Source organism: Denticeps clupeoides, chromosome 12, assembly GCF_900700375.1.
Source record: "Denticeps clupeoides chromosome 12, fDenClu1.1, whole genome shotgun sequence".
Classification (NCBI taxonomy): domain Eukaryota; kingdom Metazoa; phylum Chordata; class Actinopteri; order Clupeiformes; family Denticipitidae; genus Denticeps; species Denticeps clupeoides.
The window spans coordinates 18,806,168-18,834,162 of NC_041718.1; the positions used below are offsets into that span (position 1 = coordinate 18,806,168).

Genomic DNA, 27,995 nt, shown 5'->3' on the forward strand with positions numbered 1-27,995 from the left:
GATCTACACCGATTTCTGACTTGTCTTCACGTGAGTGGACAGGAGGTGAGCCGATGGGGACAGCGTGATGGGAAGTGCCAGCGATCTACAGCCGGTGAAGGTCCCAGCGGGCCCCGGGGCCTCGGCTCCAAGGCCCCTGGACCCTCAGTACTTGAGGCATGGCGTGAAGGTGCTGTAGATGGTGCGGTCGATCCACCTGCGGAACCTCCACACCGCCGCGTACACGCCCGGAAACCTGGGACCGCCGCAACCGCCTCCCCAGGAGACCAGGCCGTAGACGCGGCCCTCGCACACCAGTGGCCCCCCAGAGTCGCCCTGGGAACCGAGAAAAAAAAAAAAAAAAAACGGCACAGAGGGACAGACTGTAGAACCTCCCGGGCAACGTGTGGAACATTTCCGGACGCGGGTACCTCGCACGCGTCTCTGCCCCCGGCGCGGTGTCCCGCACACACCATGTAGGCCGTGACGTTCCCGCCGAACGCGTCGCTGCTGTTGCACTCGGCCGTGGAGACGATGGGCAGCCTGGCGGTGTGCAGGACGGCGGGGGCGTGCCGTCCGGCGTGGCCCCACCCCGACGCCCGGCACACGAGGCCGGCTGTCAACGTCGCGTCCTGCGGGGCGAGCGGCGCCAGGGACACAAACCTGTTCAGCACCACCGGGGCCCTGAGCTGGGAGAACACAGAGAAGAACCTGGAATTATGGGTAATCCGTCTCTTCCCCAAGGGGTGCTGGTGTCCTAGCGGTTAAGGAAGCGGCCCCGTAATCAGAAGGTTGCTGGTTCGAATTCCGATACGCCAAGGTGCCACTGAGGTGCCACTGAGGTGCCACTGAGCAAAGCACCGTCCCCACACACTGCTCCCCGGGCGCCTGTCATGGCCGCCCACTGCTCACTCAGGGTGATGGGTTAAATGCAGAGGACACATTTCACTCTGTGCACTGTGTGCTGCACAGAAAATGGAAAATGGAGATGTGGACTGGTTCTAAGTTGAAGAACATTCACTGCATCAGAGAGTTCTTCTGCCAGTCATCATGTTCCATGTGGTCTACAGATACAGTACACAATTAGCGAGATTACAGAACCTCCAAAAACAGGTTATAGAACCTGTGTACACATGATAGAACCGGCAGATGAGCCACAGAATATACGAGTGGATCATAGAACCTTCTGACAGATTACAGAATGTACACAGAGATCTGTACAGATCTGCAAAAAAGATGATGGAAAAAAAAACACATTGCAGAACCTGAAATTCTGGAATCTACAGATTATAGAACTGCAGCCAGATCCAAGATTCATATCACAGAACTGTGGAGATTACAGTTGGGCGGTAGTAGTGATTGTCAGCTGCTGATACACAGCAGCACAGCACACGGTGCACACAGTGAAATTTACCCTCTGCATTTAACCCATCACCCTTGGTGAGCAGTGGGCAGCCATGACAGGCGCCCGGGGAGCAGTGTGTGGGGACGGTGCTTTAATCAAGGGGACCTCAGTGGCACCTTGACAGATCGGGATTCGAACCGGCAACCTTCTGATTACGGGGCCGCTTCCTTAACCGCTAGGCCACCACTGCCCCAACACACCCGCCTATGAACCAGAAGAACCAGGTTCAAACCCCACTTACTACCATCGTGTCCCTGAGCAAGACACTTAACCCTGAGCGTCTCCAGGGGGGGACTGTCCCTGTAACTACTGATTGTAAGTGGCTCTGGATAAGGCCGTCTGGTAAATGCTGTAAATGTAAATGTACAGAACTTGCAGACAGATTGGAGAACCTAGAGCCTGTAGTCCGATCACAGAAGCTACAGAGCATCTAGAGAACCTGCAGGCACAGGTTGTTGGAACATCCTGTCAGTCTGGTGTTTTACATCATATTTACCCTGATGAGCATGATGTCAGCATTCCTGGTGTCCTGGTTGTAGGACGGATGAGGTATCAGCCTCTGGGGTTTGAAGTATTGCTCCGTCCCCTCAAACCTGCCCAGAGAGCGATCCCCTGCCACGATCATTATGTTCTCTGCCCTGCAGGGGCGACAGTACCGAAACGTGGCCTCAGACATTCTCTCACCACGTGTCCTGGACATGAACAACACCGTCTCCACCATGACCGCCTGGCAGCCAGGAGGGCCGGGCCACGGTGAACGGGGGCCAGGTTCTGCCCTCTGCCGGCGGTCTGTGATGACAAGTCAAGGTCGACCTCAGTTATCGACCCCGAGGTCCTCTACAGTTACACAAGGGCTGCGGGCCGTTTGACAAACAAACCCGACTCCTACGTCCGCTACGTGCGCGTCGGTAGGAGGTGCGGCTCAGTCACGTGACCTCGTCCTTCGTCATTGCGATGCGGCATCACAGTAAGCTCGGCCACCCACCCCGGGTTGCAGTGCGCTGCAGTCAACACCCAGTACTTGTGCACCAGGGAACCGGCGCAGAAGTGCCGCCCCCTGGGGGTCTGCAGGGACACCAGGAACCCGGCGGCGTGCGGCGCGATCCGGCTCCGCCCGAGCTCCCCGCCTGAAACGAGTGCTGGGACAGCGGCAACAGCAGGATCCACTGTGAACAAACAGCTGGACTACAGTCTACACACACACACACACACACACACACACGATGCAGCCGCAGGGCATATTTTACTTTACTTTACTTTACTTTACTTTACTTTACTTTACTTTTATCCAAAGCGACTTACAAGAGGACAACACCAGCAATTCTCATTCGGTTTCTATAGATTTTGAGTTACAAAACTAAGAGCCCTGATAAGGCCAAACTAGTCAGGAAAGAACATGCTGGGGGATTGTTAAGTGCTCGACGAATATATATATATATATATATATATATATATATATATATATATATATATATATATATATACACACACACACACACACACACACACACACACACACATATATATATATATATATATATATATATATATATATTTTTTTTTTTTTTTTTATTTTATTTTGTGTGTGTTTGTGCATGTGTGTAAGTGTTAGACTTGTCTGAAATACTTTTTGAATAAGTGGGTTTTCCAAAAGCTGGTGGTAGTCTTGGCTAGTAGAATGGAGCTGGGCAAGTTGTTCCACCACCCAGAGACACCAAAGGAGAACAGAGTCGATTGGGATCGGAGATTTTCAGTCTCATTTCATTGCAGATCATCTAAATTCGTATTGTTTTTCTGGCTTTTTTTTTACTTTTTGCTTCATACGTTTTTAGCCTGAATATCCACTGCCTGCACTTTCAAAACAAGCTTGAATTGTGTATTTTAGCCCATTTCCTTCCATACGTCAAGACAGATTTCAACCTTAATGCAGGTGTAGAGAAGATAACGCCATGGTGTACGCATCTTTGAATCCAATGCAATGACTAGACGACAGCCACAAAACAAACTTCAGTCTTTTTTCCGATCATGCAAATTACACCGGAGGAATTCTTTTGGAAACTAAAGTGCCGGCAGTACCGCTAGCGTTCTACTCACCGCTGAAGGTCAGGATCTGGAGCAGCAGCCCCATGGTGACTGAGGCAGAATAAGCACCATCCCGCAGTTCGGTTCAGATTCTCTGGCCAACAATATTTCATTCAGTGGCAGTAACAGAACCTGCTTTCGGCAGTTCCCCCCCTGTGATCTCCTGCGTTCACACAGGACACATCGCCCCCTCCCCAGCGCCAGACGGTTCCTCGAGCCGTGCTCCCACCATGGCATGGAGGTTCCACGCGTTCTGCATGGGGTCCCCTAACTTCAGCACCATAAAGAAATCCACCTCCATAAAAAATGATAGACTCACAACGATCTAGTTTTGATTGGAAATACCAGTGAACGTTGTGTTTTGGAGATGATCAAGCTGAGCAGCAGCCCATGAAGATAAGAGCTGGTCTTTCCAATTTTTCCCATCAGGGTAGGATAACAGGTCTGAGACTTTGGGCAAAACACTCAGCCATAAACCTTCCTCCAAACTGTTCTCAGTGATGGACCAAGCAGCACACAACAGGAACCTAATCCATTAAACAAGTCATTGTCAAATCCTGTCCCCCCCCCCCCGCAGCCTGAACCTGGTGGTGACCCCTGAAGAGACACGATTCTCCTGAAGTTTCGTCTGGCGCCTCTTTTTCTCACCTGTGGTGGTGGTGGTGCAGGGATTTGTGAGCTTCTCATTGTTCTTCTGATATATGGGGTGTTTTTTTTTTCAAACAGGATCCTGTAAGCACAATGTAGCAGCCGAAATCCAAGAGGAACCAGAGAAACCATGTCTCCACCTCTCACAATCACAAGATCTGGTCTGAGTTAGAGCCAGTGCAGGCTCTACAGAGACCTTCCTGCATCCTCCATGCACCTTCAGCCCTAGGTGGTCCTGGACCCTAAATGTAAAGGCACATAATCTCCCTTTCACCTCCATTCATTCAGAAAAATCAATTGGATTTCATTTCTCCATGCAGAACGCTCCTCAAAAGGAATCAAGAGCAACACAATGGGCTGCTGTGGCGCCATTGTCACATATTAGGTCAGGGCCCACTGTTTCTCTCACGCTGAAACACAGCACGGCAACAATGGCTGCAGATACGGTGACACTTTAAAAAGACGGGGAGTCGCGCCTCTGTCCGTAACATGAGTCTCAGGGACTCTGTGGGATTCCGAGTCCAGACTGCGCGGCTGCCGAGGGTGAGTACAAGATCCACCTTCGTCCACTTCAATCCAGCTCTATGGACGGTCGATTGCAGCGCAAATTGTGGATGTAGGCTGGACGCAGACCACAGCGTCCGCATCGATTTTTCTACTCATTCCTAAAAACTAAATCAGGCTGAACAGACCTTTTTTGGGTGTTGGGGTGGTAGTAGCCTAGTGGGTAACACACTCACCTGTGAATCAGAAGACCCAGGTTCAAATCCCACTTACTACCATTGTGTCCCTGAGCAAGACACTTAACCCTGAGTGTCTCCAGGGGGGGACTGTCCCTGTAACTACTGATTGTAAGTCGCTCTGGAGAAGGGCGTTTGGTAAATGCTGTAAATGTAAATGTGTTTTAGTGTTAGGAAAGATCTGACCGGGGCCAGTTGAGACATTGCGACTGAAAACCCCGCTGCTGACAAATCAACCGCTCAACAGGAACAGATGGTGGAAACCATGCAGGGTTCTCTCCATCTCCTCATCTCCCTTCTGACCCTCCCGATTGCCTTCCAAGGTGAATCTTGCACAAGCGAACGGGGCCGACGCGGTTCACTCCGCAGCGCCGCAGGAGAGCTGAAGCGTCTCTGACTCCTTCCAGGTTCAGACGAGCAGAGGATCATCGGGGGCCAGGAGGTCGAGCCGTACTCCGTCAAGTACCAGGCGTCCATCCAGTACAGCGGCAGCCACTACTGCGGCGGGACCCTCGTCAGCCCACAGTGGGTCGTCTCTGCTGCCCACTGCTGGAGGCCGTGAGTTCTGCCGAGCTTTTTGCAGAGCTTTGGGTTCGTGGCGGCACGTCTGAACCTGGTCCCTGGAGGGTGCCGGTGTTGGGTGCAGGTTTTTCTTTTGGTTAGAGGTGCTCAGAGCCAGGGACGGAGCTCCTGATCCCCGCCCCTTGCTGTCTAATCTTTTCCAGAGCCTACACAATCAAGGTGGTCCTCAGTGAGCACAACTTGTCCAAAAACGAGGGCTTCGAGCAGGTCATCAACGCGTCCAAAGTCATTGTCTATTACATGTACAACTACAGGACTTTTGACAGCGACATCATGCTAATAAAGGTAACGAGCCGTCCCAGCGGGATGATGTCACGCATGATACTGATCCCGTTTCAACTTCCTTCAGCTGGAACGCCCCGCCCTGCTCAACTCCCTCGTTGCCCCCGCCAAGCTCCCGGACCCCGATGCGCCGCCGCTGCCAGGTGGGACGGTGTGCACGGTGAGTGGGTGGGGCGTGACGCAGGTGTATAGCTACGCCCTGTCCCCCGTGCTGCGGGCTGTGGACGTGGAGATCATCCCCAACTGCCAGTATTACTACTACTTCCGAATATCGGACAACATGGTCTGCGCCGGCTCCCGCTTCGGGGGGAAGGACTCCTGCCAAGTTGGTTCAGCCGTCCCTCGTCATGAATTCCCAACCCAAACGTCCCGCTTGAAACCCTAATCCTCCGCTTTTTCTCCTCAGGGCGACTCTGGAGGGCCTCTGGTCTGCAACGGGAACTTCGAGGGCATCGTGTCCTGGGGCATCAGCTGCGCCAACCCCTACTTCCCCGGAGTTTACACCAAAGTGCGCAACTATGTCCGCTGGATCAACTGGATCATGCAGAACGATGTGATGGAATAAAACAGGGCGTGGCAGGCCAAATGGCAGCTGGGAAACCAGGTCGCTGCTGCTACTGCTGTTTAGTGTTTAAACCAGGGCCTGAGAAGATGAGCATGTTGTCGGTGACCAGTCCTCTCCTTCTGGGGGGTTAAAAAATCCTGGTCTAAACCGGTGGCCACTGCGGTGCTGATAGAATTTGGTGAAAGTTGTTCTGTGAAGGTTTGATTTTACCCTTTAAAGCAATTTAAAACAATAAACTACATTCATAACCATCACAGAGTTTTAGTACAGTGATTGTGCACATCTCCTATCTACAATTACACAACTGAACATACTAAAAAAATATATGTTATTAAATATTACTAAAGAAATATATTTTCAATTCCAGAAATGAATGCACGTTCAGCTGTAATCTACAGTAGAATAAATAACAGTTCAACTCGAGAATTAAGAATTAAGTGCAAATCCAGATCCAATCTACTGGAGAGTTTAACACATGTTTAATTTATGAACCCATTAACTTCAAATCCACTCTAGACCTGAAAACACATTCAAATCTTCAGAACTGAAAACAGGATGAAACAGAAGTTGGGTTGAGCACACATTAAACCCCAAGAAGCCGAGAATCTCCTGAACTGCACAAATCCGGTTTTCATGACTATTAACACTGAGGGTGTCAATCTGGTTTGGCCATGTTGCAGAAAACCAGCATGGCGTCCCCACCAATAGTATCTGCATCTGTGTGTGATGCCGTGTGTGAGCACAAAATACTCCATATTTTCCCACCTACTTCAAAATCGGACATAATGCACAACGGGACAGCCAGTGAATTCAGAGGATAGAGACATGACACGCTCAGGGGGTTCACATAAAAGTTTATGATGAACAATATAAATTTAGTTCTGTCCCAGTAGGGCCGTTAAAAAAGACCCTGCGCACACAAATCACAGTGAGCTTTTTCCCATGTGGTGGAAAATTCCCCCCCTGCCACCAGGTTACTAGAGACAGAACACCTTCTGTTGACCAATATCATACTCCATTACAATCTCTTGAAAAAACAACAAACTATTAGTTTCGTTGTCCTGTTGCGATGACGTCTTCCGCCCTTTGTAACATCGAAGGGCTATAAAGGCACAGATAGAGATGTTACAGGACATCATCTGGCATGAACTTGTGATGGCCAAAGTGCCAAAGAGCCGGTCTTTTGCACCCACTTTTTGTTTTAAAATACACCCCCAAACCCGTGCATGGCATGTTAAAATGGCCTTACAGATTGCATGGCCATCTCTTCATCTCCCCGCTTCCTCTAATATGCGCGGCATGTACGTTTTCAGCAGCGCGGTGCGTCCGGGTGCGGGTACAAAATATTCCACGGTCACACACCTCCTTGTCTTTGACCCTCTGCACCGCGTGCAGGTAAATACATCCCCGCTATCGTCCTGCATCACGCGGCGATGGGGTAAGACTTGTTTGCGTGGTGTGTTGAGGAGGGATTGGCTACTGATTCACTTTCCCAATAGGAAAGAAGCGCGATCACGCACGCACACACACACACACACACACGCACACACACACGCACGGACGCTCGGACGGAGACACCAGAGCAGCGGCATGGCAGACGGCGGGGAGAAGCGCGGTGATGCAGCCATCTCCGGCGCCACAGCGAGGGAGCGGGAAGTGATGGAGCTCATCGGCCCGCTCGGCGGAGGCCAAAGCCTTCGCCTATTGCCCCTACAGCAGGTTCAGGGTGGGGGCGGCGTTGCTCACCAAGGACGGGGCCATTTTCACAGGTGAGTCCGTTCCACGAGGTTCAGGACCGTTCTGGAACAGTCAAGCGCGAACATTAGAAACCGAAGGAAGGGATCGAGCAGGAGCCTGATCCCACGAAACGTCCTTCTGCGTGTTAACGATTAACCGGGCTTCACCTCTAGAAACATGTGGGAAAATCCATCCCCAGCACTTCAAACTGGAAGCCTTTTGGTCTCCTATTGACCCGCGGCCTTGACTGTCCCCTCAGAGACCAGACACAGACAGCACGAACTCTGCTGTGTCCCTGAACCCGGTGGCCGAGGTTCACGCTAAAACGTGTATTTGAAGCGATGGCAGAGACCGGCGTGGTGAAGAGGCTCGGCCGTAAAAACGATGAGGAGATGATCTGGTCATTTTTTAAACGAAACGCCCTGCAGACATTTAATAAAAAATGGAAATTTACATTTTGTGCCCGGCAACCTTTTAATTTATTTTTACCACATTTTAAACCCAGAATAAAAAGCGTGCGTGTGTTAATGTTTGTTTAAAAAGTGGTAGTTTGTTCAATCTTTGCTTTGTCTCCCCCATCAGGCTGTAACGTGGAGAACGCCTGCAACAACCTGGGCATCTGCGCCGAGAGAACCGCCATCGCCAAAGTGGTCTCAGCGGGCCACAGAGAATTCAAAGCCATCGCCATCGCCAGGTAGCACCTCGTTTTTTTCACCCCTCATCCACCTCCCTGTCCCCTGCAGGGCACTTCTGGCTTCAGCTCTCTCGTTTTATGTTCGTCCAGTGACCTCCGGGAACAGTTCATCTCTCCCTGTGGCGGCTGTAGGCAGTTCATGAGAGAGGTGTGTATGTGTGTGTGTGTGTGTGTGTGTGAGATTTTAATATATATTCTACATCTGCAAATCTGATCTTGGTTACATTTACATTTACAGCATTTATCAGACGCCCTTATCCAGAGAGACTTACAATCTGTAGTTACAAGTACAGTCCCCCCCGGAGACATTTACATTTAACATTTACATTTAAGGCATTTGGCAGACGCCCTGATCCAGAACGACTTACAACATGCTTCCATGTTACCATGGATGAAGTGATCAGTTCTGGTTCACTAGGACCCCCAACTATGAATACAATCTTTTTATTCCCTCTGTTCTAGTTTCTATACAGAAGTCAGACAATAAGAAGGTTACAAGTTCATCTAAATATTCTCTAAAGAGGAAGGTCTTGAGCTGCCGTGTGAAGGTGCTCAGTGACTGAGCTGGAAGTTCATTCCACCACCGAGGGGCCAAGACGGAGAAGAGTCTAGATGAGCGTCTTCCTTTTACCTTCAGAGATGGAGGGACCAGGCGAGCAGTACTGGAGGCTCGGAGTATACGAGGTGCAGTGCGAGGTGTAATAAGGGCTGTGAGGTAGGATGGTGCTACTCCATGTTTGGCTTTGTAGGCCAGCATCAGTATTTTGAACCTGATGCGTGCAGCTACTGGGAGCCAGTGGAGGGAACGTAGCAGAGGGGCGGTGTGGGAGAACTTGGGAAGGTTGAAGATCAGTCGTGCTGCTGCATTTTTGTATGAGTTGTAGAGGTCGGATGGTACATAGAGGTCGACCAGCTTAGGGTTAAGTGTCTTGCTCAGGGACACAATGGTAGTAAGTGGGGTTTGAACCTGGGTCTTCTGGTTCATAGGCGAGTGTGTTACCCACTAGGCTACTACCATCCACCCTGGTTGGCTTGTGTGGCTAAAGTGAGGCTTTATAGTTTTGTGGGATGTGAGTTTTTTTCTCTCCACAGTTCGGGAGCAGCTGGAACGTCTACCTGTCCAAGCTGGATGGTTCCCACGTGGAGATGACCGTCCGGGAGCTTCTGCCCAGGTCTTTTGGACCCGATGACCTGGGAATGGAAAAAGGGAACAGCACCCCAAGCAAGTTATGATGTCTGCTGGAGTCCAGAGCTGAACTGCTGTTGACTGGGGTCATGTGGGGGACAATAAAAAAAACACAAGTCTAACACATAATTACACAGTAAATCTGTGTATTTATGCAGTAAAAAATGTGATGTATTATTACAAAGCCAGATTGAAGACTATATACTGTATTTCTATACTGTCTTCGCTTGTATTCTTGTATTGAGTTTTTTTTCTTGTACAGACACTTGTCACTTTTCTTGCACCTTCACAAATTTTGTTGTCCAGGCAACTGTACAATGACAATAAGAGGTCTTGAGTCTTGAAATATTTACAGTATCTCATAAAAGTGAGTTTGCCTCACACATTTTTGTAAATTGTTTGTTATGTCTATGACTGTTATTATGACTAAAGGGGGGTGGGAGGGCAGTGGTGGCCTAGTTGCTAAGGAAACGGGACCCGAACGGCCGAGGTACCGTCCCCACACACTGGGGCTCCCTGGGCGCTTTTCATGGGTGCCCACTGCTTACAATGACAGAAACAGTCATTTCACTTAAAAAGCAGTCAGTGGACAGCTTGTACATCAGCTTAAATTTACTGTCCCCTCAGAATAACTAAAGACACACACATAAACGTCAATATTATGTGTGGAATCAATTCTCTACCTCTCTGAATAGGTCTGGAGACGTGCTTGGCCAGTCCGGCACATTCATAATGCTCTGCTGCCCAGTTTCTGAGCTGGGGGGACCAGTTTCTTTAGCAAGGCAGTGGTCATCTTGGAGGTGTTTTTGGGGGTGTTTATAATTTACATTTACAGCATTTACCAGACGCCCTTATCCAGAGTGACTTACAATCAGTAGTTACAGGGACAGTCGCCCCCCCAGGAGCAACTTAGGGTTAAGTGTCTTGCTCAAGGACACAATAGTAGTAGGTGGGGTTTGAACCTGGGTCTCCTGGTACATAGGCGAGTGTGTTACCCACTAGGCCACTATGTAATAATGCTCTGCCGCCCAGTTTCTGAGCTGGGGGTATTCATGTCGAGAACCCAACCCATGGCACTCCTACCAGCATGCTCGACTGTGTACTGCAAGACACACTTGTCTTTGTTCTCCACACCATCTGAACCAAATGGTCTCATCAGACCACGGGACGTGGTTCCAGTGTCCATGTCCTTAGTCTGCTTGTCTACTGTAAACTGCTTGCTGCAAACTGCTTCCTTGTGCATCATCATCGAAAGTTCTGAGTGGAACCGGTCCTGTTGCTCAGTTTCGGGGTGCGGCCACCTTCCTGAACCATCTTTATGTAAAGCAACAATTCTTTTCTATGCTATGAGCTGTAGAACTTTCAGTAACCAGTGTGTAACACTAACTAGTCATGTAACACAAGGAACCCGTGAGTGTACTCACTTCTGTTGCCAGCGGTTTAGACATTAAAGCGGTGTTTAGCTATTCTGAGGGTACAGCAGATTTATTTTTATACAAGCTGTACACTGACCACCTCACATTGTATAAAAGTGTCATTTCAGCATTGCTGTCCCAAGGAAAGATCTAATAATAAAGTTAGATAACGTACATATTTCATACCAAAATGACAAATTATTAATACATAGTGTATAATGTAATAAACTTTTCTCTATTCTGGTTCATATATGGTAATTCGGCACACTACCACTCTAAACATGCAGAAAGAACCATAATAAAGGTTACATATAAACTTTATTATTAATGCCAGTGAGGAAACATAAATTAACCATGAAGCACATGTGCAGTAATTACACTCATTAACATAAATAATGAACGGCTCCAGATATATTTTTTAGGAAACGGCCACACTTGTCAGGTCGTTGTCGGTATTCCAGTGCATTCATAAAGACGTCATTTCATACATGCATAAATAAAAACAAAAGGTTTTAGTGCAGAGGAAGGCGGCAGACAGACGACAGAAATAGAAAACCGTGGAGCAGGTCAGAGAGGTCAGAGGAGAGACCAGCTTAACACCTGCTGCAGCAGTGCATTCTGGGCGCTTTAATTACAGACGGAAGCACCGTCACGTCGTACCTCATCGTATTTCCTGCCAGCAAACAAGGGATTAAAACAGCCTACACAAGCACCCGAGTCCAGAGTCAGCGGGCCGCCCCGACCGAGTGAAGCCACGTCCTGCTGATCAGCCCTCAGGGGTGATCTTATCCAGGCCCGGCCAGCTGGGGACGTAGTGTCTGGGCAGAGTGCCCTCCATCAGCCTCTCCATCCACAGGCTCAGCCGGTCCAGTTTATGGTGGATCTGGATGGTGGTGGAGCGGGACCTTGAGCTGGACCGAGACCTGGACCTGGACCTGGACCTTGCCCCACCGTCCTCGTCTGAGGACCTGCTGCTCTCAGCCTCCTCGCCGGTGAACACGGGTTTAAAGAGGCAGAAGTACTTTTTGTGTCCATTGAGGGCGAGGACATGGCCCGTGTAATCCCGCCTGTAATCGTCGGCCCCGCCCTCGTCATCATCCTCCTCACCTGGCTGCTCGGCCAGTATGGCCTCCGGTGATAACTCCAGCAGAGAGTCCATCCAGCGCTGGTGCTTGTCCACATTCAGGAAAGAGTAGTGTAACGTCTGAGTCCTGCACACAATAAAGCCAGTCGCCATGGAAACAGTGGTTGAAATTCTCAACCACAGAACTACTGTAACTGTACGTCTAAAGTCATCCTACAAAAACGTCCTATCAGTATTCATATGAAATGCATTTTAAATCTATATATGATTCTCAGCAATACTTTTATGTTGTCTACAGTTAGTCTGATGTTTAATTAGCTGGTACTGAAGTACATGACAACATTCATGTTTTAATTACAAATTATTAATAGGCTGGAAAACTGTTACCACTGTGATTTTAGACCAGGACTATCCCGCCATGATAAGGTTGTAAATGATCTGAACTGCACTGAGATTCTGGGAAAAATCATTTAGGCTAGAACTATCACTGAAGAAATGTCACTTTTTTTTTTTTTAACAGATCTACAAATATGATTTCTGAACGAAAACGTTTTCCAAAAATGTATTTTGCAGAACTGTTCACATTTTGTAAAGCACTACAATGGGAATAAATGGGACAGTGGTGCCACCTTGTGTTCACTACGAGAATTTACAGAGATGTCAAAATTGAAGAAAGAAAAGAAAGTGCAGTGAAAGTGAAGTGATTGTCATTGTGAAACACTGCAGCACAACACACGGTGACACAACAAAATGTGTCCTCTGCATTCAACAATGACCCTTGGTGAGGTGCCCGGTGAGCAGTGTGTGGGGACGGCGCTTTGATCAAGGGGACCTCAGTGGCACCTTGACGGTTCAGGATTCGAACCAGCAAACTTCAGTTTATGGGTCCACTTCCTTAACTGCTAGGCCACAACTGCCCCCTCCACTACTCCACTGATTGCAGTCATATTTTCATTTTGATGTATTTAATGTACGCACCTTTAATTCTATGTACATTTTTTAAAACTATCCTCTAACCTATAGTGGGTAATTTTTGGTTTAAGTATTGCAAATTTAGCATTTGCGCTCGGAGTAGAATTCAATGTATTCTTGGTGTTTGTTTGTATCAAATTAGCATAAACAGCATGTATATTTGAGAAAACTAAATTGATCAAGTGAATGGACGAGGAAAAAAAAATCTTTTAATTTTTTTTTGGATGTTGTATGATTTCTGGTGTTGGAGCATGAAAAGCATGAGCGCCATTCCAATCAAAGTTAGCATTAAAGACCACAGAACCCAGCTGAAATCTCACCCAGAAAAGGAGAAGACTTCTTTGGCAAACTTCTTCAGCAGGGCCTGTTTGGCGGCGTTGCTGAGCACCAGGACTACGTTGATGTGACCAGGCTTCAGCCGGACCAGGTTGCTGATGTAAGTGATGTCGGTCAGTTCTGTCACCTCCACAAAGTTCTTCTTGGGTGGACGGCTGCAGGAAAGCACACAACCGATCTAAGGGTTCCCGGCCAACGTTGTAATTAACAGTCAGAAATCAGAACCTCCTTTCACCTGGAAGAACTCTCAGCTCCATCTGGCCCAGCTGAGGTTGGTGGAGGCTCTTTAGGTTTCGGTTTGCTTGGCTTTTCTTCCCCCGGCTCACTGTATTGCATGTTGGAATGAACGCGGGGTGAGGAGTGAGGTCAGATAGAAGAGGAGAAGGAGGAGGAGGAAGAAACACACCTGAAGGCCTGGATGATGACTGTACCACAGAGGATGAACAGGGCTGAGAAGATCAGCGAGAGGATGGGCATCATTTCTCTCCTGGCGGTCAGAAGGTGAAAGTGTCAGTTTTATGATGGCTTGTGTTCCAGCGTGGCGGCTCGGTACTGAAGCTCACCAGTTGGAGTAGAGAACATCCAGATACAGCTGGCTGACGTAATCATACGCGGTGTTCATCCACCGAATGAGGAACATCTCGGGAAAGAAAAAAACAGCAAAGGATGTATTGCAGCCAACTTTCAGTTCAATTAAAGACAATGGGTCAAAACGAGAGCTTATTACAGTGGGACAAATCACGGCACGTACAGGTATGGCATGAAACTGGTGTACCTGGGCCAATCCATACGACGGTATTTATAATAACGTAACTAACTATGTGGCCTATAATCTCACAAGTAGAGAAGTTGATAAAAAAAAAAAAAACATATTTAGCAAACATCACCTGAAATCCTGGCTGCTGAACATAATTTACGATGTCATTTATTTTCTGGAACAGCTTGTAACTAACTACGTGCTACGTAGTCAGGGCGGTAGTAGCCTAGTGGGTAAAACACTGTCCTATGAACCAGAAGACCCAGGTTCAAATCCCAATTACTACCATCGTGTCCCTGAGCAGGACACTTAACCCTGAGTGTCCCCAGAGGGGGGACTGTCCCTGTAACTACTGTTTGTAATGAGGGCGTCTGGTAAATGCTAGTAAATAGTGCGGTTTCTGAGCAGGCCGCGGAACTCACTGCCGCCAGCTCGTTGTTGAGCTCCGGCAGGGTGACCTCCAGGCTGAGGAAGGCCGGTTCCTTCTGCAGCAGCTCGAGCTCTTCCTGCAGCAGCCGCTGGTCCTCCTCACTCCCATTCCAGCCGCCCATCACCTCCTTATAGACCACCTTCCCGGCGGCGCTGCGGCGCTCCAGAATCACCACCTGCACGCAGCGATCGGCACGTCATCAGAACAGGGCGGAGAACTAAGATGTTCTTATTACCATGGTAACGTGTGTGTGTAAAACCTGAGGTAGGATTGTATTCCTGTCCTGCAGCAGGGTGTCACACAGAGGCTTCTGCTGGTGCTGGTAGACGTACGCGAACCTCAGGACCTCTTTAGTGTTGGAGGCCGCGAAGGACCGGAAGGCGGAGTTCCCGCTCGTGAAGGCGTCGTCCTCGCTGGTGATCAGCAGGACGCAGTACCTGACCACAGATGAACAAAAATGATGCCTGAACGCCCGGCCACCGGCACGCGAGCTGGACAAAAGCCGACTCCTTACTTCCTGCGCCGGTGGAACTGCTTGACTGGACACAGTTCATCAAACAGCTTCTGGTTGACCAGCCGAGGCACCTGGAGGAAGCGGTTGTTGGAGATGAACTCATCAACGATCGGTCTCTTCATCGCCCTCGCCTGCAGCGTCCCGACAGAGAGAGAAAAGAGAATCAAACCCTGCCAAGACACTGGGTGGTAGTAGCCTAGTGGGTAACACGCTGGCCTGTGAACCAGAACACCCAGGTTCAAATCCCACTTACTACCATTGTGTCCCTGAGCAAGACACTTAACCCTGTGTGTCTCCAGGGGGGGACTGTCCCTGTAACTACTGATTGTAAGTCTGATAAATGCTGTAAATGTAAAAGACACAATATCCCCTTGCCTTTGTTCTTCGGCACTGGAAGAACCATGAGCTGGTCAGAAGAACAGAGGACCAGTAACTCGGTGGCGTTCACGGGGGTTAAATTTTCAGGTCACAAATCAGGCAGCTAAGATCTTTCATCACAGAAGGCCACATCCCGCAAGCTCACTTTACAAATACTATTATGACCCGGTAATTATGAAGCGCTGAAAACTCGCAAACTACAGATCCCATAATGCATCGCTTCAGTTGCCTTGCCGAACACAATCTTTACACTGCAGCTGAATCTGTACAGGAGCAGTTTCCATGGCGATGGCAAATGGGGTGTGAAGCAGCTCGAAATTCTTTTTTGTGCTTCAAAGTCGGTGTGCGAATGTGCGAAGGTTTGTCAGCAAAGTGTGCACTGCATTATGGGATCTGTGGTTTGTGTGTTATCATAGCATCAATACGCCAGGTCATAATAATAGGCCTATATAAAGTGATGCCGTGGGATGTAGCAGGTAAAGAAGCGGACTCGTAATTGGAATGTTGCCGGTTCGAATCCAAACCCTCCCCACACGCTGCTCCCCGGGCGCCTTTCATGGCTGCCCACTGCTCACTAAGGGTGACACATTTCATTGAGTCATCGTGTGCTCTGCTGCATTTTCAATTTCAAATCAAACGATTCTCCGTAACAAACCAATGTCAACTGTGGCATCATTGCAATCATGGTGTGAGGATCTACTGATCCCTACAGATCACCAGACCTCTGATCCCACCACACTGAAGCACAGACATAAAGAACCTGGACCTGGATGACGTCTGCTGGCTTCTCTGCATTCTCTTTGAACAGCAGCATGGTGGGGGCGAGCGTGTTGACGCTGAACCGACGCTGGACCTCCGTCGTCTCCGTCAGACCCTGGTCCACGTAGCCGAACCGAACATAGTCTTTATAGGCGAAGGCAGCAAGCTGGAGCGGACAGAGGAGACGGATGAGACCCGTGACTCCAACAAGACCCGTCGCGGCCGCTTACAGGGACGTTGCACACTGGTTCACCTTAAACAGCAGCGGCGTTTCAGCCCTCCGGTCAAACATCAGCACGCTGGGCTTGTTCTCCTCAGGCCAGCGGTCCAGGAACTGGCGGTAACTGCTGTCCATCACCTGCAGATTTATGGTCACTTTACGTGTAATCTCTCATCTTAAAAATAAGACTTAACCCTGAGTGTCTCCAGGGGGACTGTCCCTGTCACTACTGATTGTAAGGCGGTCTGGAGAAGGACATCTGATTAATGGCGCGAATGTAAATGTATAAGCCGATGAAAGTTCACACCTTCTCCACCTGCCTCTGCGGCAGGAGACTCTCCACGAACTGTCTCAGGTGCTCCCTGACCACGGCGTAGTGGAAGAAGGTCACCTTGCCGTTGATGAGGCCCAGGATGGAGGGGGTCCGGTGGGCACCCAGCTGGTTGGCCAGGCGACGTTCGTAACCGATGTCCACGACTCCGATACCGACACCTGCAAACCCAGACATATACGGCACGTGACATGAGCTACATGGCCGCAACGCCACCTTCCATATTCCACCTCTCTTCTCTCATCTAAACTTCCTTTTTGGAATACAACATAGCTGGTATGATGTCAGTATGAGCGTATGCATCTTTGGGCGTGGCCAGAAACCAGTAGGTGTACCTACTGAAAAGATCATTTTCATTCCTGTCTATGTACGAATTGGCCAACGAAGTCTGATGGACTGGAGCTGATGTGAGTGAGATGTAGCTGTAGAGCTGCCCTGACCCAGCGCCTCCAGCTCCTGGACGGTCTCCTTCCACACCGGCTCCATGTGGATGCAGGTGAAGCACCACTCGGACGTGATCTTGATGAGGTAGGGCCGTTGGTAGCTGTCGGGCAGCACCTCGCTGTTGAACTGGGCGAAGTGCAGCATGTATTTGCTGTCGGCGAAGTCCCTCCCAGAGCGCGAGAAGTGGAAGAAGGACTCGTCGAAGTGGAAGCTGCTGTGGAAGCTATGGAAGCCCTGGTGTGGTTGGTGAGGACGCTGGTTCTCCTCCATCTGTCCATACTGGTCATAGTTCGCTCTCCTCTCCTCGTTGGACAAAATCTGATGGAAGACAGTTTTTTTTTTTTGGCGAAAGAAGGAAAATGAATGGAATGGAGTGAGCTGTGTCATGCCCTACCTCATACGACTTGCTAATTTTGATGAACATGTCCTCAGCCTTGGGGTCTTTGTTCTTGTCTGGGTGCCTTTATTAGAAGAGAACATTAGAAAGAGCAGAAATACCCTGAAACGGGTGTCATCTTCCTGCGACTGCTCCCGTTATGGTGGATCAGCCGGTGTTCTAACCCTCACAGAAACCTGCATCCCCACTTGATGGGTCAAACCTGTACCTGTACCTGTACCTGTACCTCACTCACCATTCTCTGGCCAGCTGCTTGTAGGCCTTCTTAATTTCAGCCTGGCTGGCTCTCCTGGACACGCCCAGGACGCGGTACGGGTCCACGTCGGAGGCGCCGACCAGCGGGTCGGCCGCCAGGACCAGCAGGAGGAGAAGGGCCTTCATTTTCACCGGTTCTGATGCGGCGAGCTGCAGAAATTAAACCAGACAGAGACAGAGCGGCTCGGTTTACTGGCATAATTCCTTGATTCCTGTAATGCCAGCAGAGCATCTGAGAGCAGCAGCGGCTGTGGTGCTGAACAGTGTGGCAGTTTTAATTTATTCCCCAATAATATATATTTTTTTCTGTATACAGAAGGACTGACAGAGAGAGAGAGAGAGAGAGAGAGAGAAAGAGACATAGATTTATAATCAATAATCTAATCGCTTTTATAGGCCAGCGTTAAGTGCTGACGCCCTATAAATTAATATGTTACAGTCCTGAATGTTTATTGAAGTAAAAATAAATGATTTTACTTAAAAGGTCAGAGCGGCTACCAGAACCGGTACCAGCCACTAGAACCGGCACCGGCCGGAGATAACGTCTTTTAATACGGTACCTGAACAGAGACGACGGCATCATGCAGCGTTTCCTATCAGCGCGTCTTCGTCCGAGTCACACGTTCTCGTCCCCTTTTTTTTAACAAATTACAATTTTATTTTATTATTAAGTCAGGAACCCTGCCGGCCTGCGGCCAGACGTTCCATTTCCACTTCCGCACTTCCTCCAGCCTCAAACAGGGATCCTTTCAAAATAAGAGTTCGTCAAATCTCAAACATGTACAGTACAGGTTATAAGTTTGGACAAACCTTCTCATTTAATGTGTTTTCTTTATTTTCATGACCATTTACGCTGGTAGATTCTCACTGAAGGCATCAAAACTATGAATGAACACACGTGGAGTTATGTACTTAACAAAAAAAGGTGAAATAAGTGACAACATATTTTTATATTCTAGTTTCTTTGCTCTGATTCCTGCTTTGCACACTCTTGGCATTCTCTCGATGAGCTTCAAGAGGTCGTCACTTGAAATGCTTCTCCAACAGTCTTGAAGGAGTTCTCAAAGGTGTCTAGCACTTGTTGGGGTCCAGCTCACCCCAAACCATCTGGATTGGGTTCAGGTCCGGTGACTGTGGAGGTCAGGTCTCCACTTTTTGTTAAGTACGTAACTCCACATGTGTCCATTCATAGTTTTGATGCCTTCAGTGAGAATCTACCAACGTAAATGGTCATGAAAATAAAGAAAACACATTGAATGAGAAGGTGTGTCCAAACTTTTGGCCTGTACTGTATGTGGCAGCTCGGTTATATATATTATGTTAACTAGCTCAAATTAACACAAATAGTACTTTGTGAATACACACAACACACTAAACTAAACCATCAGTATGAAAATGCGTTTAACGATTTAGGACTTTTATTTTTTAAACACCACCTGCTGGTGGCTCTCAAAGGGTGGACGTCTCTTATTCGTATATCTAAGATAAGCAAATTAAGTTTTGAATGAGGTCATAAAGTAGTTATAATGGGATACAGGAGCTGCACCAGTCCCACAAACAGAAATTTTTGTGTATCTAGTCAGAATTAAACCTGAATAAAATTAAAATGGATTGAACCAAACTGATTGTGTGCAAATGGTAATTGAGAAAGCAAGCACAAACCACAAAACCAACCACAAATATGCAACATAATTTTTATTGGAATGTTTTTCATTTGATGTTAAATCAAAACCGATGTTTCTCGTGACCTGGGTTCAAGGCCAGTTGCAGCAAGAGCAGGAGGTGTCAAACACCAGGCCTGCAGCACAGTGCTGCACGTAGGTCAGGCCGTTGACGCACTCGTAGAAGATGTTCTTGTTGCTGGGGTCGGGGTACATGCCGTTGGACCTGCTGGCGCAGAATCCGCTGCCACCACTGCTGCTGCCGCCGCCGCTGCTGCTGCCGCCGCCGCTGCTGCTGCCACCACCGCTGCTGCTGCCGCCACCGCTGCTAGAGGTCTGGGGAGGAGGAGGAGGTGCGGAACGGGTGGGGGTGACGGGAGGCAGGGGTTGGGTGCGGGACGTGCAGCCTGAAGAGAGGAGCAAAGGGATGAAGAGGTCACATGGAGTTCAGCACAAGTTTTTTTTTTTATCACGTCCGCCCGTGGTGGCTCTTACTCTGTCCGGTTCCAAGGCCACTCTTAAGGGCGTTGATCAGTGGGTATTTGCCTTGACCACAGAAAGTACCACTGAAGTCGTCCAGGTCCAAGCTCCACACCATGGCACCTCCATACTGATTCTTCTTCAGCCAGTCAATCTGGTGGGTGAAGCCAGTTGTGTGCATTTCTTGTTTTGGTCTTTCTCTGTCGTTTTGCACGTAGGGTCGGTTTCTTTCAGATGTCTCTCACCTTAATGTTGAAGCTCTTCACATCGTCATAGCCAACCCAGACCAGGTTGCTGCTGTAGGCATAGGGGACGTCCTGTTCAGTGTCCCAGGCCTGGGTAGCACCCTGCTTCAGGAAGGTACAAATCTGTGGACAAGGAAGAGACACGGTTACAGCGGATAAAGACACCAGCATGCATGTGTAATTACTGGCTGCAGAAACTCACCTCGTAGTAGGCCCAGAATCCAGACTGTCTGCTGTAGGGTCCAGCAGGTCCAGGTCCATTCGCAGGAGCCCCAACTCCGGTGTTGGAGGCGCTGGCCAGCATGAAGGTGTGTCCATAAGTGGGGAAGCCGACGAGCAGCTTCTCAGCCGGGGCGCCCTGGCTCTTCCAGTAGTTCAAAGCGTAGTTCTTTAGGAAGGAACACAAGGTTTCGATTCTCCTTCACTGCAACGGTTTCTTCAGCTAGAGCTGCTGTGTAGTGGTCTGCAGGCCAACGTACCACGTTGAAGTAGATGTAAGCACCTTCGTCACCAGGACCCTGGTACAGGGGGCTGTTCTCACCAGTGATCTGCTCCCAGGAGCCGTGGAAGTCATAGGTCATGACGTGGAAGTAGTCAAGGACCCTGTGGAGGACATAATTAGCAGGTTCTTCAGCAACCTGTGGTGCAAACAGGTTTCCACCTTAGCTCTGTGCACTAAAACACTCACTGGCCAATCTGGGCAATCTGGTATCCGGCATCGATGGTGCTCTTGCCAGCAGACACGGCAGCGGTGAGCATGAGTCGTGGACGGTTGGTCTTCTTGCCCTCAGCCACGAAAGCGGCCATCAGTTCCTGTCAGGCAGTAGGAGCATAAAAGATCTTATTCCCGGCACCGTGATGAATGACACCGTACAGCAGTGGAACCCAATGGCCTCAGACCTGAATGAGGATGGTGTAGCGGCCCTTGTCAACAGCGGGGCTGCCGCGGGATCCGGGATACTCCCAGTCAATGTCCAGGCCGTCAAACTCGTACTGCCTCAGGAACTGAATGACGGACTCAATGAAGGTCTGGCGATTGGCGGCGGTGGAAACCATGGCTGTGAACCTTGGCAGATGATCAGAATAATCAGAGAGTCAGAGAAAAGGAGTTGCATGGAGGTGACACTCCTGCAGATTCTACTCACTTCTGTGTTCCGAAATTCCAACCTCCGATGGCCAGGAGAGTCTTCAGGTTGCTGTTCCTGATGGTGACAACATCAACCAATTAACAGCAACTCAGAGCCAGAAGAATATTTTAACAAAGCATAGAATGTTCTCCTACTGGTTCTTGAGGGCCTGGAACTCAGCATAGAGCTTCTGGTCATCCCACTCGTAGCTCTTGATCTGGTTGTTGTCCATGCTGGCAAAAGCGTAGATCAGGTGGTCACAAAGACATGGGTCGACATTGGTCGGGAAGTACTTTCCTGCGCCAGGTCTGTACTGTCCCCAGTTGGTGAAATAGCAGGACAGGAGGTAGGAGGATCCTGAACAGGTGTCAGAGGGAGAGGGGAGCATGTTCACACGCAGACGTAAATGTATACACGACGTATAAAACATGTGACTGTGAGACGTGCGAGGCGTCAAGAGACCCGTTGGACGTACCTAGCTGCGCATGCAGCAGGAGAGCCAGCCCTGCAACAGAGCGAGAAGGTCAGTTCATCAGTCCAAATGCACTTTACAAACCCCTTTACTGCACACGGAGGCCCGATCGAGCAGAAGCGCAGAGGGAAGTTACAGACTCACCAACACAAATGAGTAGTTTGCCCATGTTGTCTGTACAGCGACCAGAAGTGGACGTTCCCCTTAAATACTCTCTCGCCACCGGCCTATCAGCTGCTGCCATTTACTCAGTCACACTCTTTCCCTTCATCTCTTTCAGACAAACTGATAACCTGACCTTGAGTTATGGCATAAGGAGCATAAACTGTGGCAAGGTCAAAAAGGGACACTGCCGAACATTTTCCATCCATCCAGCGCAAATGGTCTCATATCAACCGCATTTTTTTACAATAATAATTACAAAGGCTTTTTAGTGGATTTTAAGTGCCATTAAAAGCACAAAGCAGAATAAAACAGGAGTCTGAAGAACTGCTGAGTCAGGATTTATGCCCAGTTATTTATGCCCAGACACAAATATCAGACGTTCTAAAAGCTCTCTCAGATAAGCTGTTTTAAGTGCTCTGATATCTGATTTTCCTGGTCAGATATCAAAGAAAAAAAAAAAAATTACTACAGGTTTCCCGTGGAGTTCTAAATACAGACCTCTGCATTAGTTGTGCAGCGATGCTGTTTTAAAATGAATAATATAATACAACATGCAGATTTTCTGTGCTCGTGATATGATATGATTACAATTAGTCACATATACTGTATCGAGAATTCCAAATGAATATAATAGTCATGGGGCATTCTGCAGTGCAGGATACATATTTTAAATATTTATGTATGCAACACATTCTCTGTAAATTATGCCGTTGGATTAGTTTATTTGTGAATAATGTGTTTTTGTCCATGTTGGTTTGATTGTTCAGCACTGATTATATGAGATCTTTCATTTCTGGTGCTTTGCCTCCATCTGATGTGTCCAGGAGGGTGAACAGAGCTGACATAGTAGAACAACAACAACAACAATTAGTTCTTATATAGCCCCAAATCACATACAGTATGTCTCAATGGGCTTTGACAGGCCCTACAGTTGACACCCAACACACTAGACCCTTCTGCACACAAGGAAAAACTCCACAGAAAAAAACTCTAGGAGAGAGAAAAAAAGAAAGGAAGAAACGTTGGGAAGGAGTGATACAGAGAGGGACCCCCTTCCAGGGTACAGTTAGCCTGCAAATGGTGTCAGTGCAGGGCTGGGGAAGATATAATAATAAGTCCTACAGTTGTAGGGGTTGGAGGAGTCCAGGATGTAGTCAGTGTCATGGTCTAGATTACGTGTCCATAATGATGTTACTGGTCCATTTGAAGATCCCTGAAGCCGTAGTTGTAACGGTGGTGGTGGCTGTGGTGACCCTCTGGTTTGTTTCATGTTTTGTCCTTGTAAAGCAGTTGTCAGGAACCAGGATTTATTTGCTGGTCTCTTCACTGGGGTCTGCCAGTAGTCTGGGTGCTTGATTCCGTGTCTCGGAGAAAAACAAACAGAAGCAGCGGCAGACGGTTGCACTGTACGACCGATACTGAAATATGTGGTAATAGTGGTATATTGGTGCTACAGTGGCCCGGTACCCTAACTAGGACAGCCTAACTATGGTGAATTTAACTTTGTCTGTGTCTAACAGGGGGACTCTTCGATAAACTGGACTTTATAATTGACACTGCGTCAAAGTGAAGTGAAATGAGGGTCTAGTATTTTAACAAAAAGCCACAGAAAACAGATCCAGGGTTATGATGTAGTCAGCCATCTTATGCCTGACTGCTTGAGGCCCAAGTACAAGCGCTTCTGTCTTGTCAGGGTTTAACAGGAGAAAGTTGGTGAGCATCCACTGTCTAATGTCCTTCAGACAATTCTCTATTTTGTTCAGCTGCTGCCTCTGATCTGGCATTGCTGACAGATACAGCTGTGTGTCGTCAGCGTAGCAATGAAAGCTAATACCGTATTTGCGGATGATGTCGCCTAAAGGTAACATGTATAACGAAAAAACATGTATAACGCTCAGCTGCTGGGCTACGACTTTTTCTAAGATTTTTGATATGAACGGAAGGTTGGATATCGGTCTATAATTTGAAAGCTGACTGCGATCAAGATCCTTCTTTTTAATCAGGGGTCTAATGACTGCTACCTTGAACGAACTTGGTACGTGGCCGGTGCTAAGCGACGAGTTAACAATTTTGAGGATAGAATATATAATATTGGGTGCTATTTGCTTAAGGAACCTTGTTGGAATCGGATCCAAAGCGCAAGTACATTGATTTGACGACGAGATTAGTTTTATTAATTCATGCTCTTTAATAAGGTTGAATCGTTCTAATCGGTGGTCGTCTATTAGAAGATTATTTTCCATGGAAATATCGGCGGAGCTATTTGTTGTGCTTTTAATCTTCTCTCCATTCACGACAATTTTATTTATTATATTTATGTATGCAACACATTCACTGTAAATTATGGAGTTGGATTAGTTTATTTGTGAATAATGTGTTTTTGTCCATGTTGGTTTGATTGTTCAGCACTGATTAAATGAGATCTTTCATTTCTGGTGCTTTGCCTCCATCTGATGTGTCCAGGAGGGTGAACAGAGCTGACATAGCAGAACACAAAGGGTCAGTAAGGCGTTCTCACAAGTCTGTTCAGCAGAGGGCAGCGTGGGGCCAGACAGGTGTTTGCAGTGTGTGTACGTGTGTGTGTGTGTGTTATTCTGCTGAGACGCTGCTGTAATACTGAATACTGCTGTAATACCGAGCGGTTTACACAACTGTCAGACTGTTCAGGCCGGGTGGAACTGGGCTGATGGGTGATGACTGTAGAATTTTGGCCCCGCCCATTTCCATTTACATGCAGGTGGACTGCAGCTTCAACAGTGCTGAGGGATCAGAGCTTCGTATCCAGATAGATCAGAATTTTGTCGAATGATCTCCAGAAGTGAAATGTGGATGTCTGCTTGCAATGTTTGAGAATTTTCTGCTATGTCAAGAGCATTTCCTTCCTGAGTCCTGCAGCCATTCGTTGCCATGGACACAGCCCACATGTAGACAGCAGTTCTGGGTCCTAATGGCTGCATTAATCCACTGAGCGGCCAGAAAAGGGTCACGACCTTGCACCCAGAGGTCAACACAGCACTCCAGTCCCTGTGAGGGACAGGGACTAGTCACTAGGGACTAAAAAAGATGAAGGGCCTTTTTTAGAGACCTCTTATTTGAAAGTGAGAGAACACACCAGTCATGTTATTTCATTTTGAACAGGAGAAACACAGTGGATGTAAAATAAAATGTGCTTTTTACTGCACTCTTTTTAATAAAGGCTGTAAAATTCATGTTTGCCATAATAATTGTAAATTACCAACTGCATGGTGACGCTGCAAAATGCGTCCCCCTCACAAAGACATGGATCATCTGTAGATGAAAGGGAAATGATTAAAAATTTCGAAACCAGGATTTATCCCCCCCCACGAATGATCGGACCTGCGTGGGATTGTGCTGATTCTGTACGTCTCAGCAGTCCTTCTCCTTCTGCTGGTGACACGCCTGTTTTATGACTCCCCCAGGTGATTGGTTCTCATAATTACCTTTGCCAGTTTATGAACTGCCTGCATGTGGTGAAGGAGCTGGTCAATACGGTCACGCCGAGGTGACGTTCCAGAGAGAAATGAGAACCTGACCCTGACCAGCAGGGGGTGCTGATGTCACCCGCCCCCCCCTGAGATTGACTGGTACCGCTTTTCTGTTTCAGACACATGCTGAGTGACTACCTGCTGGTGGTACAGCTTCGTGGGTTGGAATAAAACTGCAGAAGAACCGCGTCCTCATTAGCGCTCAGTGTTAATAAAGAGCACAAATGGCAGATTGTGTAGACCAGACCCGAACCGGGCCAACGGCCTCCAGTGAAAGGCTTCATTCTTCTGCTGCTCGGGGTCAGCTGTGAGATGTAAAAACTCTGATGTGACTGATCTTCTTCCACCCCATCAGCTTATTCAACTAAAGCTGACCTCCAGTCCCAAACTGATGACTTTACAAAGAGGACACTGTGGCACTTCTCAGAATCCTCTTCATCAAGAGGAAGTGTGTAGATCATCACCACCATCAGAGTACCCCTGCACCGCTTTGCCCCTTGTTCCACAACAGAAAAGCAGAGCTAAAGCTCCAAACTCAAGGTTTCCTCAACCTTGACAGACAAACACTGAGCGACACAACTTGGAGCAGAACAAGCTCAAGACTGCAGAGATGGCAGTGGACTTCAGGAGACGTTCCTGAACACTGCTTCCTCTCACCATATCAGACAGATCAGTGTCTTCTGTGGAGATTTTCAGGCTTCTGTGTAGAACCATTACCCAGGACGAACATCTCCACCCTCGAAAAGACCCAGCAGAGGATGGACTTCCTGAGACAACTGAGCAAGTCCAGGAGCTGCTGATCCAGTTCTACATAATTGTAATTGAGTCTGTCCTGTGCTCCTCCATCACAATCTGTTATAGAGCAGCCACTAAACAGGACATGAACTGTGTGGACAGTGTCCCCCTGTCCTCCATCCAGAACCCGTCCCTCTCAAGAGCCATGAAAAAGGCAGAGAAGAACATCATTCCCCGGACTGTTGTCCTGGTTACAGCACGGAGGCGCGTGAGTGACGGCTGGAGGGCCACTCGGCCCCTGGGACATGTGTCACAAATTCTGGACCACATCACAACATTCTGGGTCAACGTGAGGTCATTTGAGAGAGCAGTTTGACTGGGTGACTGGGTGTTCTGAAACACTTCTACACATCACTGAAGGTTCTCAATAGTTTAACCTGAAATTAGGTGTTTTAGGCATGGAGGCGTGTCACTCAGTTCAGAAATGCAGTGTTTTTCTTGGACAGGATCAGGATTTCAAGATTAAAAGCTGGACCAGTGGGACAAAAACATGACAGTCGAGAACAGGACTTTAAAGGCAAAAAATCCTCTAGTATTTGTAGTAAGCAGATGATACAATATATTATAAAACATTATTAAAATAATATTAAAAACACTTACATGTGTATTATAAACAATGATATTGTTATAATACAATGCTCATGTGCAGTGAGGGGGCAGTGGTGGCCGAGCAAGTAAGAAAGCGGCCCCGTAATCAGAAGGTTGCCGGTTCGAATCCCGATCCGCCAAGGTGCCACTGAGCAAAGTACCGTCCCCACACACTGCTCCCCGGGCGCCTGTCATGGCCGCCCACTGCTCACCAAGGGTGATGGTTAAATACAGAGGACACATTTCGTTGCGTCACCATGTGCTGTGCTGCTGTGTACCACAATGACAATCACTTCACTTTTAAACTGTTAGCAGTATTTGATGATGGATGATGGTAATACAGTTTTGATGTGTTTTAAGACGTGACCTGCCCAGATTGTGGGCTCCAGGCTGCTCAATTGTTTGTTTGATGTATTCTTAAGCAACTTGAGCTCTCTGGATATCAGCTCTATCTTCCTCATCAGCACCTTGAGGGGCGTGCGCGCGCACACACACACACACACACACACATTGGACGGTGTGGTTTGTAGCTCTGACATCTGTTATATAAAAAAAAGTGTGTTTTTCTTATTCTCTTTCATGAACGTCCAGCAGCTCTTCCTCTGTAAGCAGGACGTGGTCAGCATCTGTCGGATCGTTTTACTGCTTTTAGCCTCAGAGACATCCTGCAGACCGCTGAACTCTGGACATCAGGAGATTGGACCAGATGAAGACATCTACAGTTCTCCGATCCAAACGGGCAAATAAAACAAAACTAGCAACAT

At 48.3% G+C, this 27,995-nt stretch overlaps 5 protein-coding genes across 7 annotated transcripts; 2 read left to right on the forward strand and 3 right to left on the reverse strand.

Moving 5' to 3' along the window:
* Positions 1-14: 14 nt before the first annotated feature.
* LOC114801042 (trypsin-like) lies at positions 15-3,615 on the reverse strand. The gene is made up of 5 exons (XM_028998986.1): positions 3,479-3,615; positions 2,370-2,523; positions 1,881-2,022; positions 411-668; positions 15-315 (listed from the first exon to the last, which is right to left on the reverse strand). The coding sequence occupies exons 1-5, from the start codon at positions 3,510-3,512 to the stop codon at positions 145-147; spliced, it is 759 nt and encodes a 252-aa protein (XP_028854819.1). The 5' UTR covers positions 3,513-3,615; the 3' UTR covers positions 15-144.
* Positions 3,616-4,177: 562 nt separating this feature from the next.
* Positions 4,178-6,528, forward strand: LOC114800535 (trypsin). 2 transcript variants are annotated; one of them, XM_028998023.1, is made up of 6 exons: positions 4,178-4,657; positions 5,023-5,177; positions 5,262-5,412; positions 5,580-5,721; positions 5,786-6,043; positions 6,125-6,528. In XM_028998023.1, exons 2-6 carry the CDS (start codon positions 5,108-5,110, stop codon positions 6,281-6,283), a joined length of 780 nt encoding a protein of 259 aa, XP_028853856.1. In that variant the 5' UTR covers positions 4,178-4,657; positions 5,023-5,107; the 3' UTR covers positions 6,284-6,528. The 2 variants fall into 2 exon arrangements, with proteins under 2 accessions (XP_028853856.1, XP_028853855.1); XM_028998022.1 differs by lacking the exon at positions 4,178-4,657 and having other exon boundaries at positions 4,900-5,177.
* A 1,054-nt stretch (positions 6,529-7,582) lies between these two features.
* Positions 7,583-10,079, forward strand: cdab (cytidine deaminase b). Its single transcript, XM_028998958.1, has 6 exons — positions 7,583-7,619; positions 7,679-7,721; positions 7,949-8,052; positions 8,603-8,714; positions 8,805-8,862; positions 9,807-10,079. Exons 1-6 carry the CDS (start codon positions 7,583-7,585, stop codon positions 9,945-9,947), a joined length of 495 nt encoding a protein of 164 aa, XP_028854791.1. The 3' UTR covers positions 9,948-10,079.
* A 1,535-nt stretch (positions 10,080-11,614) lies between these two features.
* On the reverse strand, positions 11,615-18,916 carry dnajc16l (DnaJ (Hsp40) homolog, subfamily C, member 16 like). Of its 2 annotated transcripts, none has more exons than XM_028998262.1 (15): positions 18,753-18,916; positions 18,173-18,342; positions 17,935-18,001; positions 17,537-17,858; positions 17,073-17,257; positions 16,799-16,903; positions 16,553-16,711; positions 15,409-15,539; positions 15,154-15,331; positions 14,887-15,069; positions 14,271-14,347; positions 14,114-14,194; positions 13,943-14,032; positions 13,692-13,862; positions 11,615-12,526 (listed from the first exon to the last, which is right to left on the reverse strand). In XM_028998262.1, the coding sequence occupies exons 2-15, from the start codon at positions 18,316-18,318 to the stop codon at positions 12,082-12,084; spliced, it is 2,340 nt and encodes a 779-aa protein (XP_028854095.1). In that variant the 5' UTR covers positions 18,319-18,342; positions 18,753-18,916; the 3' UTR covers positions 11,615-12,081. The 2 variants fall into 2 exon arrangements, with proteins under 2 accessions (XP_028854095.1, XP_028854094.1); XM_028998261.1 differs by having other exon boundaries at positions 16,547-16,711.
* A 1,030-nt stretch (positions 18,917-19,946) lies between these two features.
* Positions 19,947-22,346, reverse strand: LOC114800475 (acidic mammalian chitinase-like). Its single transcript, XM_028997898.1, has 11 exons — positions 22,322-22,346; positions 22,181-22,210; positions 21,861-22,062; positions 21,724-21,780; positions 21,479-21,644; positions 21,267-21,391; positions 21,058-21,181; positions 20,781-20,966; positions 20,579-20,701; positions 20,349-20,487; positions 19,947-20,260 (listed from the first exon to the last, which is right to left on the reverse strand). Exons 1-11 carry the CDS (start codon positions 22,344-22,346, stop codon positions 19,947-19,949), a joined length of 1,491 nt encoding a protein of 496 aa, XP_028853731.1.
* Positions 22,347-27,995: the final 5,649 nt, after the last annotated feature.

Bases quoted from the DNA above. Each gene is read 5' to 3' on its own strand.
- LOC114801042 (XM_028998986.1), bottom strand. From the start codon at position 3,512: ATGGGGCTGCTGCTCCAGATCCTGACCTTCAGCG. The intron at 2,023-2,369 runs GTGGGTGGCCGA...TCGCCCCTGCAG, and splicing joins GCAGCGCACTGCAACCCGGG to GGCAGAGAACATAATGATCG. The intron at 669-1,880 runs GTAAATATGATG...GTGTTCTCCCAG, and splicing joins CTGACATCATGCTCATCAGG to CTCAGGGCCCCGGTGGTGCT.
- LOC114800535 (XM_028998023.1), top strand. From the start codon at position 5,108: ATGGTGGAAACCATGCAGGGTTCTCTCCATCTCCTCATCTCCCTTCTG. The intron at 5,178-5,261 runs GTGAATCTTGCA...GACTCCTTCCAG, and splicing joins CCTCCCGATTGCCTTCCAAG to GTTCAGACGAGCAGAGGATC. The intron at 6,044-6,124 runs GTTGGTTCAGCC...TTTTCTCCTCAG, and splicing joins GGGGGAAGGACTCCTGCCAA to GGCGACTCTGGAGGGCCTCT.
- cdab (XM_028998958.1), top strand. From the start codon at position 7,583: ATGTACGTTTTCAGCAGCGCGGTGCGTCCGGGTGCGG. The intron at 8,053-8,602 runs GTGAGTCCGTTC...CTCCCCCATCAG, and splicing joins GGACGGGGCCATTTTCACAG to GCTGTAACGTGGAGAACGCC. The intron at 8,715-8,804 runs GTAGCACCTCGT...ATGTTCGTCCAG, and splicing joins AAAGCCATCGCCATCGCCAG to TGACCTCCGGGAACAGTTCA.
- dnajc16l (XM_028998261.1), bottom strand. From the start codon at position 18,318: ATGAAGGCCCTTCTCCTCCTGCTGGTCCTGGCGGCCGACCCGCTGGTC. The intron at 17,258-17,536 runs GTCAGGGCAGCT...CTGGGTTTGCAG, and splicing joins CCAGGAGCTGGAGGCGCTGG to GTGTCGGTATCGGAGTCGTG. The intron at 13,863-13,942 runs GTGAAAGGAGGT...GCTTTCCTGCAG, and splicing joins GGAGCTGAGAGTTCTTCCAG to CCGTCCACCCAAGAAGAACT.
- LOC114800475 (XM_028997898.1), bottom strand. From the start codon at position 22,346: ATGGGCAAACTACTCATTTGTGTTG. The intron at 22,063-22,180 runs GTACGTCCAACG...ACACCTGTTCAG, and splicing joins CCTGCTGCATGCGCAGCTAG to GATCCTCCTACCTCCTGTCC. The intron at 21,645-21,723 runs GTGAGTAGAATC...TCATCTGCCAAG, and splicing joins TGGAATTTCGGAACACAGAA to GTTCACAGCCATGGTTTCCA.